Consider the following 19,852-nt stretch of genomic DNA (forward strand, 5'->3'; position numbering starts at 1 on the left):
TTTAAAGCTTTAGCTATAGCGAGTATGGTTTTCAATAATATTGATTTGGGTAGATAAAGGAAAACAGCAAATAGATAAATGAATATACTAGTTCTTGCAGGCTGAAATTCTGAGATTCTTAAATCAAAATTGTCAATAAATGTTTGGTTAAATGTATAAAATTAAATTAATTTTTATGTCTAAAGCAAGAAAATCTAAAAAATAAAAGTTCTTTTGTTTTATTATTAAACAATATGCATGGAGTAAGTTGGAACCATATTCGAAACTTTTTTATTAATTTATTTCAGGAAAAAACTCATTTTTTTAATACTTCGGTATCTTCTAATCCGTTATGTGTATAGAATACGAGGTTTATCAAAAAATGTGGATTTTTCTCAAGAGTAATCTAGTTTTAAATTTGAAAATATCAAAAAATTTACTAAAGAATTAACTAAAAGCTATATTCAAATCTGCAATTTCATCCATTTACACCGAAAAAAAAAAGGTTTTGTGTTTGTGTAATATTTTGAATAAACATTTATCTCATTTTTTATAGTAGACTAACCTTCTCGTTTCTCGATAACGTCAAATTTCAAGGTACTTTCTTGATTCCATATTTTTTGACAAATCTCGTATACTGAAAACTGATATCTGGCTACTATATTTTAGATTTTATTTGTAGAACTTTCTGATAAAAAAAGAATAAAATTCCCAAGTTAAAGCCCCTACAGACGGACGTTTATGTTAGCGTCAATAGCTTTGGGCGTTCGAAAACTGGCATCTATCAACGTATACTGGATCTATACAGACGCACTTACCAAATCGGCAGTTTTGCTTCTGAATGCGCATTAACGTTTTTGTATGTACATTTTTGAATGCGCATACATCAACGCGGACATAAACGTCCGTCTGTGGGAGCCTTATAATTGTTTTTTGTCTTCGTAGCACTGGAGAATACGATAGGTTATTATCCAGTAATTTAATTCACTTCATCAAAACAAAATAGACCAAATAAATTGCATATCTCACAAATTTACAAGATACGTTTTAATGTTATGAAATAGTTTCAATTCGCATGCGCAGTGTCGAATACATATCCAGCGCAATTTTATCAAGCAAAAGTGTCCCGCCGAAAACTAGATAGATCAATTATCAAAATCAAAATTGTGCATTGTGCGAATTTTTAAAAGGACGCTAAACTTGAGATATCAAATATTTATTGCAATAGATAATCGCACATAATTCGGCGACATTAATTTTAAAACGTAATTGATATTTCGTTTTATTGGTGTACCAAATAAATATAAAAATTGCCAGAAAATTAGGAACGAAGTTAAGTATGCTTTGTAATAAACATCCACAGACATTATTCAACGAGTTCTCAATAGTAAATTATACGATTTGTTAACGGCCACTTTAGTCACGAGTCTGATTTGGCACTAGCTGTTTATATCGTACGCAAACGACCGAATTGGCTCGTCATGGTTAACGATGACATATTAAAGTGATACTTGATGAGTGCATAATTAGATATTTCAGAGTAGTGATTTGAAACAAAATCTTAACTAAGTATTTTCCTAAGCTCTTAGGTATAGGTGTAGGAACGAGTATAGAACAAAATTTTACCCAAAAATTGACTAGAAATTTCTGATAATTTAATATAACAATTGAATGATAGTTCTATGAAGGTATAGCGAAAGAAAAAATACAATCGATTTAGACATTAGACAACAAATAATTTATGTTATATAAAACTCAAATTTTCCTTACAGATTTCGCTCACTGACTTGTGAGTAGCCAAAATTGAAATGATGTTTTGTTAAACTCTGCTTGACGCAACATATCTCGTTTTCAATAAAGTTCCACACTTGGGGTGGTCCGCCAACCGTAGCCCGTTTCATATGCATTTTATACCGCAATATGGCTAAAGCCCAGACCGCTGTAACAACAATAACATCGGAACCGCTTCCGAATCCGGTTAGCGATATCGAATAACCAGGGCACTTCACTTTTGCAAATATTTTCCAATTAGCGGTAAAATTGAACTGTCAGCTTTGTAGCGCCACTTGAAAGCATGGCCCGCGGCCTTATTGCAGACACGGCAGCAGCTAACTGCTGCATGGCTGCTGCGGTCGGCGCCATCGAAACAAACGGGAAAATGCAATATGAGATATTGGAAATTTATCTGGAAAAACGACGAATTGGAATTATTTCTGTCGCTGACTCTATTAGATATTTGGATGAACTGTTTCTGTAACTTTTAATTTGAAAATTTTTGGTAATTATTACAGTTTTATTCATGTACAATTCAGGGACAGAGACAGCCAAAATGTAAGTGCCTCGCTTTTCATAAAAAGTGAAATGGTATAAACGGCACATTTTAAAAAACTAGCTGTAACTCGTTTATTATAACCAGTTTTGAGTTTCTATGAAAAAAAATGCTACGCAAGGAATCTGGTTTCAATATAGGCTTTTTTATACTACAAGTTTCTAGTCAGCAGAAATCTGGATCCAGGATCTCTCGAACTTAATCGGGTTCGCAATTTTGGTTGGCGGGTACGTTTTGGTCTAACGCATGTCCTAGCGTTACAATCCTGTATAGTCGGCTTGTCTCTGACTCGGAACCACTTGGCTGCCGGGTCGACATTGTTAATCGGCCTGTCCTTTAGACCACCTTTGCTCTCTCTAAGCACCAGTTATAATTTATTTATTGTAATATTTATTGATTTATTATAATTGAAAGCACGTTATTTTTTTTATTATTATTTTGTTCTGGTTAGTGTGATACACTTTTACGGATTCTCAGTTATGAAAGATGCTCCATAAACACTTGATGTTAGAGTTCTTCATGGTAACCTAGTTTATACTTTTGTAAAATAGTTGCCTAGATAGATATGTATTCCATAAACTGCCTACGCTTCTATGTCGAACTTAAAATATCGAAATAACGCCCATTAATAATTTTTCTATAAAATATCAACTTAAAACGTCCGAGAATATCCCAGAGCTATATTTCATTTTAGCTACCCAAGTCGTCTTAAACGCTCATTAAACTCCCTCGTTATAAATTTCCAAAAGAAATTGATAGAAGGGTTGTTTTAATAATCTTTTAATTAACACGATTCTATGTTAGGCAGAACGTTCCTCAATAAAGAGCAGCGTACAGTTTTTTAAGAACCCGAAGCAATATTTGGGTGAAAGCACGACAATTAATCAAATTTTCCCACCCCTGGGCCGGATACATCCCTCATTTTACTCGACGATATTGTTCGAGAACAAGGGTCTATAATTGTAATATCCAATATAGGAGTAATTTATACTGTAACAATGAATGTCGGACGGATTGCAACTTTTTGCTGTGTTTCTTTTACGATAAGGGTTGCCTATTCAGTTAGGCTTAGTGTATCGAAACTACGTAATATGGATCTACTAAATTACGAACCCATGTGCAAAAGACTTTGTCTTTAATGGATAAAAAGAAATGTACGTCGTGTCGCGGTCAGATTTCTTTGACACGACATTTTTTCAATAACAATTTTAGATGCCTGATGTGAATTGTAAATTCAAAACCAACGAAAATATATATTACCAAGTTTTTCATTGACCTTTATAAACCCGAACTCGAAGCCCTTGGAGTTAGGCTATAATTCCTTTTCATTTGCAAATTTACAATACAGCACTTCCGTGTTACTTAATCAAAGATAGACGTGAGCTGTTATTCGTTGGTGTGGTTAACGCCGTCCGGAGAGCAAACTACTACTTAGTTGTACCATAATACATATATCCACGAATTGAATATACCTTGAATTTCTTTTTATTTTAATAAGTGTTGTACAAACGACGTAAAATTTTGAAAAACTAAATTTTCGCGTATAAGATTGAAAATTTTTCATCGCAGGGCCCTTGCTTTATGGCGTTCTCCTGGTATTCAAAGCAGCAATATTTTAGAATACGTCAAATGGTTTGTTTAGCTCATGGTGGCCTAATATTTTGATGTGGAGTGGAGGATTAATCAGTTTTGATTAGGTTACTGTTTTCGATTTGATTTCAGTTTAAAATGCAAAACCGGTTCGAAATATTTTCATTTCGTCCATTTGTGGAATTAAAACAATTCTTTACCGAATAATATCTTCATGTACTATTTGAACACGTTATTCTATTATTTCTCGTGAGTCTTGGCATTACGCTTAAACCGTGCATGTAATTCCCTTTTTCTAATACATAGCCCCCATAAGACCTGCGTTATAATAAAATTTCTAGCATGCGCCGAAGTTCTTGCATACCCGAAAAGTTTCCCTACTTTCGTCCGCATGAAAACGCCGCCGCAATTTATGGCATCTATTTCCGGAACATTCCGTATAAATTAACATAAATTCAAACTCGGCGGTCAGATTTTGTTGGTTGCATATTTGTTATTGGAAAATTTGGGAATTGTTTGTTCTAAGGTCGTTGAATTTAATTAAGTTAATAACTGTTTAAAAAATAAGTTGTTTTCATCCGAAACTATGTAGATATTTGCGTACATCACTAGTGCACGTGCACGACCAGAGCAAAGCAACACAAGAAGAAATTTGAACAAAACAATATTATGTAATAATCTTCACACAGTACAATTAATAATAATAATATACTACAGTTTCCAGATTGAATGAATCTGTATTCACAAAAATGTAATTGCGATTTCCATCTTTAATGGCCTATTTTTTATTTTAGACCCCCAAATTCTGTGTTGGACTATTCTTAGTTGAAATCTATCTGATCGCAATTACATTTTATCAATAATGCATAATGCAACCAATTTCTTCGTTGGGTAATAAATTACTATTTGTTTTAGGTTCGTCATTATGCGTCAACGTTCACTTCGAAAACAAAGACGGGGGATTCTTCCTCAAACAGCAGCCTCGACAACATTACTCGGGTTCAGCACTTGGGCCTTCTACCATAATCGATTTGCCGCCTTCAACCAGCACTGGAGTCTCCTCTACTGGCCAGCCCCTTTCGATCGATCGGTTCACAGTTTTCCAAAGCTCTCAACCGATTTCGGTTAGGGCTACGTATGGGCCCTTCAGTACCAAGCAAACGGTACCCGCTCGTTACGTGGTACCTGATCCCATGCCTATGAACACGTCTGGTGAGTTAACCATATTAGAACTAGTAGGGAAGACAGTAGCAGTGCCTGAAACACTATTCTGTTCATAGTGTTAGTTGTAGTCTTTAGTGCTCGATATTTACTAAAATTTTGCGGCATCGTTATTAACTTATGGCCGTTTTTCTTTATCGTAGGACCTGTCATAGATTTACAAGACCAAGCCATTCATCATTTGGACATGTCGGCGCATATCGTTCGCAATGAAGTGTCCAGAGATTCTCCAATTCTACGTGTACTCTTCCATACGGGTACAGACCCAGGAGGCCGCAGGCAGATGCTGCTTGCTCGACATCATCAACGAGTCTGTATAAGTAAGTACGATAGTTGGTTACCTCGTACTATCTTCAGTTTTGGCATTATGCTACAATGGTCCCCTTTTTCGATCAAACAGTCTCGGAGTTGTGGTGACTAATTAATGAATGATCTGCTGAAGCTGGGACCAACTCCAGTTTAATGACTTGCTTATCGATGAACGAACATTCTGTTCGGCTACAGTGTGTAAGAAACATTAGATCGGATAGCTGTTATAATATGATGAACATAAAGTTAAAAGAACTGTTATTTGTATAGTGTATAGAGCAGATGCAAAAATTTGTAATTTATTACTATTGTTAAGTCATTTTATTTTTTCATTTATTTCTTCGGAACGAGACAAAATGGTTGCGGAAACGATGTGGTTACTGATCAATATCGACATTAGAATGCTATTTAGCAAATCGAAAACACGAAACTTTTCTGAAAGTCTCCTTTTATCGAATTAATTATGAAATACTCGGAATAATAATTTAACAATTTAGTTAAATTTTATAGGGATTTTATGAACAGTGAAGCTTTTTACGACCAATTTTATAGTGGCCCGATGCCATATTCTGCGGCTGAATGAAATAAAATCCATTTTACTGCGTCGGATGAAGTTCGTGACACGATTCGATAAAGCAGCAGTCAGAAAATCGATAATTTGCCTAGACATGGTTTCCAAAATGTTACTTATTTATTTCCAGTTCTGCACGCCTCAATGGGGACGAACGCTCCTCTACACGCAGCGTGTAGCCCAGGTGGTGAAGATGGGGTCTGCCTGGCTCAGGTGACCGTTCCGGCAAGCTGGTGGCCTCCCTTACCAACACCGGATAAAGACGGTAGGCCTGGAAAACCTACCAAAACGCCTCCGAGGCTGGTTCAAGTGAGTTTTAGTTCTTTAATGTCCTTAAGTCTTAAGCCGTTACACTCACCTTTAGAAATACATGTTGATTTCATTTTTTATTTTTTTTGTTTTGCGCCTTCGACCGCAAATTTTTGTCATATAGATACTACTTATTTCCATTTATCTATGTTAGTGTTGTTATTCATTACAACAAATAAAGATATATTGGGGGACTTTGTAGTCAAAACGGAACAATTTAATTTTATTCATTTTAATTAAAGATTCTCCTAGAAGACCGCAACTTCACCGTATCATTTGAACAAATCAAATCGTATTCTTTTATCTAAAGAAAGTTCCATTTTTCACAAGGAAGGTATTCTTATCTGCATTTTATCCTCGCAAACAGAGGATTTTTTTTCTCTATCTCTCCACCAAAACTATTTTATTTTAAACACGCTATACGGTATGCGAAGTTTAACTAGGTAGCGGTTTTATCGGGGTTGCATACTATTGCCATAGCTCGAAATCCCGTTTTAGGTAGCATACTCTGTATTGGAACCTTGGCCGGATGAAGGTGAAGGCTGCCACCCGAAAATGCAAGTTCAACCGTCCGTCATATTGGGTATGGTGCCGCTGGTTCCCGCTAAAGGAGCGTACAAAGAACTGAAACTGCTGGACGCTCTTACGATGCTCGTTCCGCACCCTCCGCTCTTTCCGATGTCTAGACTTCACGTTTCCGTTTTTGTCGACAGACTTAAAGCTAAATCATTAACGGCTGTTGTCATTAGGTAAGTCATTTTTTTTTTCGAAGAATTTTCGCGTTCAAAAATGTTAAGGGTGTCCAACGCGCCAATTCCATTCTTCGCGGTACCTGCGGCGCTTCGAAGTTTAGATAGTTTAGATTAACAGTTGGATATATATTTTTTTATTTTAGTTTAAAGCTTCAGAAAAGATGTTTCAAAAGCGTTTTTATTTCAATTTAGATTTTAAGTATGTATCGCGTGCTTAAATGAAAAACAGTTTTACACTCAATGTTTGTCACGTTCATAGCTTTATCTGTTCTGGGAATTGTGTTTTTTTATTCACTTCCTTATCACACTTATTTAATGAAATGCGGCAACAACTAAAAAGTCAGGCAAAAGTCCTTATTACCGATTAACAAAATTAACAAAATACTGACCACTGATAATATTTTTGACCTCATCTAGGTGGAGGTTTATGATTCCCAAGGCACCTACCCGTTTTAATGCAATTTTAATCCAATGTGGTATTTGAATAATCACCTAAATCTAAATAATTTTGTACTATTCTTGTAGTATGTGATCTGGCATTATAAAACCCTTCTTGCATTTGGTAAATTATTTTGTTTGATTTGCGAATTTCAATTAATAACTGAGTCGTGAATAAAGAAACAAGATTTTGAAAAAAAATGTGACACACATAAAACTGGGTTTTCTTAAAATCAGATTTATTTAATTTAAAAAAAAAACGAATCGAGTTAGTAGTTGCTAATAAGATGCTTTATTTGGTTTCTATTTTTTTGATTATCGTTGTTGTTCCCAAATAAAATATTATTGAAAATTGTGATTGGAGATTTTTCAGCATTAACTGCATTTTTAAATTTATCAGGTTTTTCGTTATATTATTATTGATCATTATTTTTGGAATGTTTATTTTTTCTTATATATTTATTGCACAGTGGCATATGGGAACATTTTTTATTAATCAATTTTGCTTCTTTCTAACCCTGATGATAGTTTGTGAATCAAAAATGATAATTAAATGCTTATGAAAGTTTTTAAACATTTGCCTTCACTTGCGAAAATTTATATTTTTTATAAAGCATATTTTCTACAAATGTGCAAATTTTCCAAAAAATCAGAATACTTGATTTTTTTTCACGTTTTTCCAACGTACAATGCTTTAATGGAATATCAGGATCAAAATTTACCAAAACTCAATGATACGGATTTTAGTGACAGTTTCTAGGGCTTCCGGTTGAAGCTGAGAGCTTTATTTGTATATATCTGAGAATAATATTCCTTATTTAAACCGCCTTTCTGTAATTTTTATTTCAAGGAATGTCGAAGAATCGAAGGGGTAACATCAACCGTGATCATCATCATCTAAAGGTTTAAGAAAAGATTATAATACTGTACATTTTAATCATTTTTATTCTTATTCCTTATTTAATGCAATTTTCAAAATTCTGAATCCGACTATTCAAGACTATTCAAGTTTTTCCATAATAGTCGGTTCAGTTCGAAATGAGATGGTAGTCGGTAGTAAACTTTCGATGCTAACGTCCTGAACTGCGAAGTTATATTGCATAGACGCGTGCTTTTTGCCCGATTTCTCTCGATTTTCATTCGACGAAATAGTTCGGTTGCTGAAACTTCGCCAAACTTTGCTATAAATCGAGCAAGGACTTTCGACGAGTACTTCGGGGAAATGTTTGCGGTTGACCCTTTTATTTTGAATTGGGACGCTCAGACTTTTTCGTTTAAATTGGAATACCCACTCGGGAACCACAATAAAACTGACAAAAGGGAAGTGAAAGTTGAAAAATTTATGGTTTAATAATGCTGCATACTAATTATAGTGAAATAGTCACTTGGTCAAAGTTTAGAATTGAATTAAATTCTTGACCATCAAACATATTCAATAGATAGTGCATTACAAGCAAGCCGTGATTTTCAAGGTAATTTGTTAAAAAATTGCGTTTTTTATCTCTAATCTGACATTACATAGGGCCCAAAAATTTATGTTTATGAAAGCCAGCTTGAATCTTGAAAATACTTTAAATAATTACCGTGTGCTTTAGCTGTGAATTATCTTCAACTTTAGTTCTAGCGCTTCAAGTATATTCCTTGTTGATAATTCCAAATTGTAATTAATTGGGAAATTGTACTTTGCACATTTTTAGCACAACAACGTACTCGATTCTAGGCGTTACTAATATCTTGCATTTTACTCAAAAGACGATATTTTTGATATCTTGACTAGTGTATATATTAAGCTTTCTATTTTAACTCTCTTGGAGGTTACACCTCATGAAGATTATTTTCGATTTAACGGTCGTCTGATTATCTTCGATTCACTTGCAAGAAATCGTCGGTGACGCCATAGTTCTCAACTTTAACTAAAACCAGTTCTTCTGCTGTTAGTATGAGGTGACGGTTCCAATTTACTACAAACCATTATTAAAATACACAACTTGTAAGGACATTTTTCAAAGGCCAAGTATCCATAAATCGAGACGCCGGTTTGTCCGCAAGTTGCAAAAATATTGCTTAAGATTATTAGGTGGGTTTAAAGAATAAAATTTTTTACATGAAAGGCGCATTATTATTACAAATTAATTTTTCTTGGGTGACATCCTATCACACAGCAATTTGTTTTGTGTTTGTATTTGAAACCTGTAAGCTTTTTTTCTAATGTTGACTACTCGAATGAAACCATAAAGGCGCTGAATCTCGAGTGATACCAAACGAACTGTTTTTTTTGAACAATATCAACATAAACCATACAATACATACATAAAACTCATATTTCACTTGCGAAGTAGTTAAACATTTTTACCGCCAGAGTTCCCATTAAATTATAAAATCAATCGAGACAGTCAAAAGGTACATCGAAACGCATAAGGACTTTCTTTTATTTAGTAAAAAACGAAAATTTTTGATAAGTCAATCATTTCTGACATGGTTAAGGGTATATCGTATGGACATAATAATTTCAAGTGTTTTTTGTCTGTTTATTATCTCGGTATTTATAAAAACGCGGTATCCTTCGAATATTAACTTCACTTACCGAGTGCCTCCTTTAGTTATTTTCCTCTTTATAATGCTCAAAAATATGATAAAAGCGGGCGGGCGACTTGACTTTTTGGATCTCCAACGCTATGAGAGGACGGCGATGGATGATGGTTCGCCCACATTTTTTTTCTACGTCTCGTCCTAAAAATAATCGCCGGCTTACGTGGAAGACGTTATATTTTGTAACTTAATTCGGCTTAAATTTATAGCCCACCATAAAGGTCTGGAATGACAATATAAATTTTCTTCCGAAAAAAAGTAACGAGCCCCGAAGATGAAAACAAACCTTGTTAAAACGATTACATTGCCAGAATGTAGAGCCTAAGCCCTTTGTGCCTGTTTATGTTTGCCTGAGTTTTCCTTTAATAAATTGCCGTTTATATTATAATCGGTATTTTATTAATTTCGTAGAAATCATTCGACAATGTACCATGTCGGATTACGGTTATGAAAACGCTTTATGTAAAAGGATACTTGTGCCACTCTATACTCTTGAAACGAATTTTAAGATTTTTTTATTTTGCTAATGATGTTTACCCAATTTTTCTAGACTTTCCCTGATTTTCGAAAATGATGCCTATTTTCGGGACTTTGTTCGATAAGTAATAGTATATTATGCAACAAGTGCGGTAAACGGCATACTATACTTTACTATATTTTTTCCACAACCTTAAGTTTTGGTTAGTTTTTGACATGACTGTCAGAACTGGCAAACGTTAAAATTCAAGGCGTGGGAAATATCGCCGAAAACATCCGTTTGCTCCCAAACCCGTGCGGTAAAATCCCGTAAAAGCCGAAATCCGTGGGAAACGAAATTGACGTGGTAAGTGACGCTTCCCGCACGGTAGATCGGTGTGTAATTAGGTATTTTACAGACGTGAGCAAAAACAATAATTTTGTCTACTCCTTGCTCGAAAATACTCAATTCTGTGCAGATGAAGCGTCACTTTAAGACATCATCATCATCAGCATATTTCCGAGTCACAGTTTTGGGATCGTTCGTCAATTCTGATGGTCACGTCACTTCTTTCGTCACTTCTTTCGTACTCATAGCCACAACGCACGACAGTGTAATCAACGTATCGAATTTGGTTTATTACTTATTGTTGGCTCTGGATAGATGATGAAAAGTTGTACACCCTTTCGAATTTCAATGTTTTCACTGGACAAATTACCAACGCTGAAAATTATAAATTTAAAATTTTCAATATTAAGCGGATCGAACAGCATCTAGGTACATTATTATAAACGTAGTAGCAAATCCATTACTTTAGAAATATTGCCTAAAACTAAGTTTGGGCCTGGTTTTATAGGTGGCAACGGTTTTTTAGATCGATCGTATGGGAAGCAAAATATAAAAAATAGAGTGGAATTTCATTAACTATTGTTAGTTAAAAAAATTAATGCCTCTATTACTTTCTCCTAGTTTGTTAACTTTTCTATGGATTGTAGGTTGCTGAAAATTCCATTGATATATAGTCGAATGCAAAAAAACGTCACTGTCAGGAATGGGTCATATCTGAAAGTATACATACTTAACAAATTATCTCCAGATTAGATTTTGATTAACACTTGGTTTAAAAACGTCAACTCTTCGATACTAACAAAGTCGACTATATTTGTAGGTAGTACTACGAGTTGAACAAACCAAATTTTGAAAAGTCTTAAGACATACCAGCGGAACTACAGAAATTTACATATTCAAATTATAATTATTTCAGATTGTAGAAATTCATTTAAGAAATTGATAATCTAAGCGCAAACTTAGAAAAAGAAGATTATCATCAAAAATTGTTTTGCAAAAACAACATACTGGTACCGCTTAACTTTTCAGCTACACAAAAGATGTTCAACATGGTGTGCGTGGTCTGTCAATCGACTCCACCAAAGAACTTCTTATTCTACTCTGTGCTAATTACCTCGTTATACTCGATGTCTGTGAGAATGACATTAGATGCAAGCTGAAGACTCTTGGAAAATACATTCAGTTGAACAAATTCAGTTTGGTAGTTAGTTTCTCAAAAATAAAATCATTTTCTTTAAAGGGATTGATCCAAATCCTCACGAGAGGTGTTGCGTTAAAGTAGTTAATCGCCATACATATTTAGCAGTTACTTTCTCATCTTCTTCGTTTTTTAGGGAATCAGCAGAATCTTCGTTAACCAAAGCCCAATAGTGCACAGGTCCTCTTAGCATGTTCTATAAATTTAAACTTATCTGCTGGAGTTTTGGGTTGAGCGTTTTGAATAGTACTCTGATATTCGGGGAGACCGGAACCTATGGTGGAAGATCAACAAACTTACGTTTCTAACCACTACTGCACCACAACTCTATTTAGAACACTGGACACGTGTTTCGCCAACCAAGTTGGCATCATGATATAAACTCAGTTTATATCATCTGCCGATGATGCCAACTTGGTTGGCGAAACACGCATCCAGTGTTCTAAATAAAGTTGTGGTGCAGTAGTGGTTATAAACGTAAGTTTGTAGTACTCTGATATTATTAAAGAAGCCCAATCAAACTCCTACAAACGTTTCTTCTGCTCTCAAGCGACTGGAGCATGGTCTTTCAAAGCCACCATATTTAGAATTTGTCTAAATTTTCTGGCCAAGTTACTTAGAATGAGCGCCGACAGACTCTCAAGGTAGTGTTTTGATGGCGCAGGTGCCACATCTGACTTGTGAACGCGAATTTTCCTATTTGTTAAAAAAAATTAGTCCAAGCACTCTAAGACGCACATTGCCTAACATCTTTATTAAAAACAAAGAAATTTGCTTTCAGGCGGATCTTACCTTCGCTCGAAATTCTCACTATACAATGTTTTACAACAGTTTATTAGTCCCTGTTTGCCAAAATACCTTAGCTCTAATTTGCCACTCCACGCTACCAGGATTCTAGATCAACTTAGACTAACAAATAATCATTTCAGAAAATTAACTTATGATGGTTTGTCATATAAACTCAACCATTCTGAACTTTGCAATGTAGTTAATCTTCACGAAAATGAAACTCTACTCAACGGGCTGTCTAGATGTCCTCTTTAAGGATGCAGGGTTGATGTAAATTCAAAAACTAACAAATCAATAATTTTTTTTTGCCTTTTATAAAATATTATTAACATCTTGTTTTATATTTATTTAGTGTATTTTATCTTTTTTTCAGTAGATGTGTGTGGAATTGACTGTAGCATAAATGATATATCTTTCTAAACAATACATAGATTGAATTTAATTGAATTAAGCTGATAATTAGTTGAAATTGCTAATGAAACTAAAATGTGATTTATGGAAAAATTATTTTCTTTGACAAATTATTCTCATGGAACTTAATTCAAATCTTATAATAGAATTTTTGTGTACATTTTAGTAATACTGTGCAGGTTGCCTCCTTTTTAACTTCCGTAATAATCTTCATCTTGTATTTCCTACTTCTTTATCGTAAATATTTTACAACAATACTTTTTGCAAACTACTATTGTTGTGAATATGTATTATGGTCTAACTGAAATTACCCAATACATTATTACACGTTCTTGGTATTTCAGTGAACTAATTACTTGAGCGACCTAATTCAATTTCACATCGAAGCATGTCGTTTGTATATAAGCAACCGTCTAGCTGGTTCGTTATACATTCAAGACTTGAAAGGCTCGATCCCTATAATTACCTTATTTCACCCTATATTATGTTTCGCACATTCATTCACTCCCTTTGTCAGTAGTTATCGGGACACACGCTAAAAATAGACCATGGCGCGCGGAAGCAACTACGAATTTCAAAGGCACTTGCCGTGCTCCTTCTGTAATTTCCCGTCTTAATAATGTAATGTTCGCAGCCGTAATTTAGTAGTTTATGAGAAGGATAGAACGTGCTTCTCGATGTGGACGAAATAATGCAATTAACTTTCAGTTCCGTTTCAACCGTGGAAGGTTCATTTGTAATCGCGAAATCATATTCATCCTGCGCTCTATTGGTCCCGATACAGGTGAAGTGAATTATTATTTGTTATTAGAGTTGATTATCCCATTGAAATGAAATGGTTATATTTACATTTTTATTACACAAATGTTTTACTTGAAGTGAAGATAAGTAATATATTAAATATTAGAAAAGATCTCTCCGATTTATATGAGAATTGGTTATATTATAATTAACCCATCAAGGACTCCTAACCTATCGTCTTTTTCGATTTTATGCCAATAATTAAATTAATATCCAATTGTATCAGGTTCGCATCACCTGAATCATAGTTCCTGTGTAGCACATTGGAAAAGTTTGCCTGCCGATATTTCGTGCAGCCAGCTAAGTGAGAAAGTTTTAACGGCGCGTTCTATTTTGCCGAAGGAATTTTTAATAAAATCTAAGTTTCTGCTTGTTAGAAATGAAAAGGTCATATGTCTTGAAACATCTTAATGGAGGCTTTTATGGAAAATCTGACTTGCCGTTGTAATTTCTAATTTCTCGCTCTTATTTCCATTTTAAAAAGGATAACGAGTATGAATGAACAGTTGCTAATAGAGATTCAAATGCTATAGTTAGTGGAAAATCGGAATTGTTTTTGCCCGTACCATACTGAGGGTTTTTATGTATTTTGTGTTTATAACATGGGAGGTGTTTTTTAAGATCAGCATATGAAGGCAAAGCGAGAGCTGCCAGTGAATAATACAGAACTGTCCCCATGCAAAATGTTGATATATGTCCATGCGCAGTCATTTGAAATATTTTTCTCAACCAGTAGGTCCTACCGGAGTTTAATAACCTGTATGGCCGCTTCTCAAGTGTGCCCAAATCTCGCTAAACCTTCAGGGTAAAGGAGTGTGCGAAATTTAGGGACATATTCCATTCTCTAAGAAAGTATGATATCCCTAAGAGCCATGATATTACACACTTATGGAAGTGTTTTATAAGCTTGCTATGGTGCTCTACACCAAAGTTTATCAAGAGTAACAACCGATTTTCGACTAAGTGTCACTCTCTCCACATATACATGGTCTTAAAAAAAAGATTTGGGAAAATCAAAAATGGTTTATTTTGTGACTTTTTGACCTTTTCAGTTTTTTAGTTAGCAATACAAGAAAATTGTTTCAACATTTTTAAAATATCTACTAGTTCAATCCAAAAAGAAAAACAAAAATAAATGAACCACGTCTATTATTATTATTAATCAATAATTCGTATATTCGGCGCGAACATGTCAAACTTCAAATATTATTTGAAATGAATAAAATTCCTGATAAATAATTTTAACCAATCCTAGTTGCACAATTTCCGTACAATTTGATTTCCAATAACGGCCATCGTTATTCTTGACTCTAAACTTGATTCTTCCAAAGACGAGTTTCCTTTATTTTTCTTGAGATTGTTATTATAACTTCCAAAATAATCAATCTATATATACCGCGCCGGACTCTGATGAATAACGTAGGTGTCGGGTTCACGAGAAATTAATTCTTTAGCGGATGAAAGGCCCTTGAGGGGATTAATATCGTGTTATGTCATTTATATCCTTTCGAAACCCGGTCGGGTTTTAATTATAGTGTTCATCTTCATATTACCCCATAAAACCCGCACCGGGGTACAGAGAATTTAGACCAAAACCTGCTGTGATTTCGCGACTGATTTTTTTCAAGCTTATTATTATTAGACGCGGGATTAATTTTGGTTTTAATATGCCGACGGCGCTATGTGAAGCTACCCTAACAAAAATTACCTCTGTCGAAGGGGTAATCCTGCTTTGTGAATCTTTGGGAGACCTATTGTCAGCACCATTGGTTCTCCAACATATTCTCTAGCAAACTATCTAGCTTCCTTATTAAAACTCCTTACAGGGAAAACTGACAGTTTCGTACTTAATCCCTTTCACTTCATTGAACAATTAAAAAGCATTACATTAGATACACAAGATATTCTAGTTAGTTTCGACGTAGAATCCCTCTTTACCAAAGTTCCTGTTCCTGAAACTCTCGACATCATTTCATATATATTAAAATACGAGAATCTGGAACCAAACCTTCTCACATTAATTGAAAAATGCTTATCGGGAACATGTTTTTCTTATAACGGTCAAATTTTTGAACAAATGTCGGGAACAGCGATGGATTCTCCACTATCACCAGTCATCGCGAATATATTTATGGAAGCCTTTGAGAAGAAATCTCTCTACACCTTTCGTCTAAAACCAAAATTATGGGAACGCTACGTCGATGATACTTTTGTTATTTGGCCTCATGGTCAAGAAACCCTAGTAGATACACCCTCACATACGTTTTACCATTGATTTGGAAACTAATAATAACTTTCCATTCTTAGATATTCTTATCAATAGAAAATCAGACCTATCATTGAGTCATTGTGTTTACAGAAAACCTACGCACAGAGACCGATACCTTAATGCATGGTTACATCACCATCCGGCCCAACAATCATATATTATCAACTCTCTTATTTACAGAGCCGTAAAACTATCTCAGCCCGAGTCACTGAAAACAGAATTAAAACAACTTACCTCTGCTCTTCTCTCTAATAATTTCCACATTAAAGATATTAAGCGTTCCATCAAAAAATACACTTCACCACAACCTTCCAATAGCAATGAGGCCGAAAGCAATCCTATACTTGCCACTGTGGTCTTTCCTTACATTCAAAATATCACACATAAAGGTTCTAAAGAAGTATAACGTCAAAACCAGGTTTGCCACTCGTCCAAAAATCTTTCAACATCTTCGGTCCGTCAAAGACAAAATTCCATTTGAGATGCCAGGAGTTTACAGCATTCCATGCGTATGCGGCAAAGAATACATTGGAGCGACCGGACGAAAAATATCAACTAGGCTCGAAGAACACGAAAGAGCTTTACGACTAAGACAAATAAACTCATCAGCTGTTGCTGAACACACTCATGAAACCGGACATAAAATTTTATTCGATAAAACTAAAATTCTTGCATGTAGTCAGTTCTTCTACTAACGAAAATTCGAGAGTTAATAGAAATCTATAAACAACCTTTCAATCTTAACCGCAACTCAGGTCTCTACCTGACACCAATTAGGGAATCGGTCATCCGAGACGGTGTTTATGCCCTTCATTTAGCTCCGCCCCCCTCAAACAATATATAAGCAGGTACAGAGTAAAATACGAGCCAGTTCCAGTCAAGCTCTGAAGAATGATTGGCGAAACGTCAGCAATTTCGACTCAGCAAAAATCGATGCAGGAGGAATGCAGAAGTTGTGTAAAAAGTATTACAGTAGCCTGTTGAAGTGTCTTTGAAAAAAAAAAAATCTTTGATAACTTGAGGTGCATCGTTCTTTAGAAAGATTTATCGAAACGCGCAGAAAATCCTTACAACTAGAATTAATCAGACACGGACTTAGTTTTGGAAAAAATTACAAGATTTGCAATCTAAATTTATGATTTTGTAGATTAAACACAGTTTAAATTACATTAGTTTTGGTAAAAAAATCATAAATGTGCAATAAATTGCCCCATTTTGTTAACAGGTACTAAATAAAAGAACGCATGCTTTCAATTTAATTTATTAGTTAATGGATTAATTTATAACAAAAATTGAAATCACTTTTTAGTCATCTTTTTTTTTAGAGTAAAAGCTGTTTTCTAATCGCACCGTATACATCAAAGTCGTGCGCATTATCAGAAGCATCACGTCTAGGCGTTCGCTACATTAAATTGAAATTTATAATTATTTCCATGTTGCGGCAAAACTAGACCCGCTTATAATTAATACGTCGGTTGCAATTCGCTCCCGATACAAAGGGTGTAATTTATTTGCCTGCCATAGCGCCGCATTGCCTCTGTCCATGCTCGGTTTTAAATTGGAAGAAATTGATGACCGTTCGTACGGAAAATTGAGCGTCATTTTGCTTAATTAGTGCGCGTAACCCTTGCCTAATTAGTAAGTTCTACTGTTCGGTTAATCCACGACTAACTGTACATAAGTCTACTAAGTGAACAAACTCAGTAGCCACACACATAGATATTTATTTGAAACACTTATCCAGCGCGGACTCTGTGGTCTTTTTCCAAAAAATCCTGAATAAACTTTGATGCAGACAAAACTATCTGTTAGGGGCGGAATTTTGCTTACTTATTTTGCGAAGCTTCTACTGCATCACATCTGTCACTGAAAACTGTAAATAATGGATGTATTTTAGCCTCCTTGATAATATTTAAGTTTTGTTATTTCGGCTATATGAACCCGTTGGAGTTTTGCACATGAGCTATTCATCGTACTAGAATCATTTAGAAGACCATATGACGCTATACATAACAACGAAATAAATACCTTAGATAAACTTTAGTCGGTGTGGACTAAGCTTTTAATACAGAAGGCTAAAATGTAGCTAAATGAAGCTACACACAACAACGAAATAAATACATAAATACACCATAGAGCATCAGATGATACTATAAATCAAAACGAAAAGTTTTGTTCACTAAATAATTTTGTTGAATGTAAAAAATCTTGGTATTGGCTATTAGTTAGAGTCTAATTCCTAGAGGGCGCTTCCATACTTAATTTATTTTGTTAATAATTATAATTAATTATTACTTATTAAACAAATTGACATCGAAAACTTAAACTGTCCCATATTAAAGCGGGGCAGAAAATCACAGATTAAAAAAAAAAAGAATAAATCCGTTATATTAAAATTTTCAAAATTGATGTAAAGTATTATGAATTTGTGCTTGGTGTGTTTCTTATTATATATTTAAGGTACTTTACGACCTCACGTAAAAAAAAATCCTTTCATTAAATTTTTGGCGGTTGAATAAAAAAAGAAACGTAAGGATTTTAATTGCCACCAAATTAACCGGCATTTTAGGCATCAATCTTAATTGAACTGAGGTGGCTTTTACTTGATGAAAATCAATTTATCAAAATAAATAAGAACTAAAAGTTCAGATATTCACGATATTATATATTATGACATGACAATTGTTTCGACAACACCGTGTCTTTATCAAATGTCATTTGATAAATAATAAATAATTTCGTGAAAATCTGAACTTTTAGTTCTTATTTATTTTGATCAATCTTAATATTTTAGCTAGTGGTTATTATTTACTGGTATATTTTAATGCACTACAGCATTGCATTTCCGATACACTGACAACCATATACGATTCCATCAAAACTAGGTTTCATCGTTGGTCTCGACAATTCTCCGCAATCAACTTGTCGCGCAGCTTGCTCGAAATTTTCCGCATTGTTGAATAGGGAGTCGTGTGCTATAACATTAATCTAATGAATTTATAATTGTTTTAAACTCGCAGCTGATCGTCGTAGCGCCATAATTAAGATGTCTGTTGCAATTTGTCGGAACTTCAAATGGCCTAATTTGTTTACGTCTGTCGCCTTCCTCTGGGATAGAGAGTGCAACGGATTAACAGCGATTGTTGGCGGAAATTCTACTTCGTGTTGCTTTCAGAATTAGAAAGGTCCCTCATTAAGTTCAATTTGCAATTATGAATGTAAGAATGCGCGGTGAAACGAATCCCGAAACTCGAAAGAGAGCTTTGACAAATTGGATCTAGTTTGTTCATCTGGGCTAAGAAAAGAGAAAAATAGGGTGTGAGGCTCAAAAATATATCAAAAGTATACTTTCCTGGATTAATAAAGTTATACATTTTAATATGCTGCAATGGCGTAAGACCACTCAAATCACCGAAAATGTAAAAAAAATCAGTATCTTTCCTATGGACATGCAAGGCTTCAACAAGGTAGGAAACAAATTCTCATAAAACT

General features: G+C 34.6%; 1 protein-coding gene across 3 annotated transcripts in view; it reads left to right on the plus strand.

The window, feature by feature from the left end:
* The window catches only part of LOC132702872 (transmembrane protein 132C), a 166,099-nt gene that overhangs the window by 84,867 nt on the left and 61,380 nt on the right, over positions 1 to 19,852 (plus strand). For all 3 annotated transcript variants that reach the window (XM_060671715.1, XM_060671714.1, XM_060671712.1), the window contains exons 2-5: positions 4,814 to 5,110; positions 5,263 to 5,439; positions 6,130 to 6,308; positions 6,807 to 7,057. In XM_060671715.1, coding sequence (XP_060527698.1) covers positions 4,814 to 5,110; positions 5,263 to 5,439; positions 6,130 to 6,308; positions 6,807 to 7,057 — 904 coding nt within the window. The remainder of the gene's footprint in view (positions 1 to 4,813; positions 5,111 to 5,262; positions 5,440 to 6,129; positions 6,309 to 6,806; positions 7,058 to 19,852) is intronic.

This window comes from Cylas formicarius, unplaced genomic scaffold, assembly GCF_029955315.1.
Source record: "Cylas formicarius isolate icCylForm1 unplaced genomic scaffold, icCylForm1.1 PGA_scaffold_6__28_contigs__length_40554024, whole genome shotgun sequence".
In the NCBI taxonomy this organism is placed as follows: Eukaryota; Metazoa; Arthropoda; class Insecta; order Coleoptera; family Brentidae; genus Cylas; species Cylas formicarius.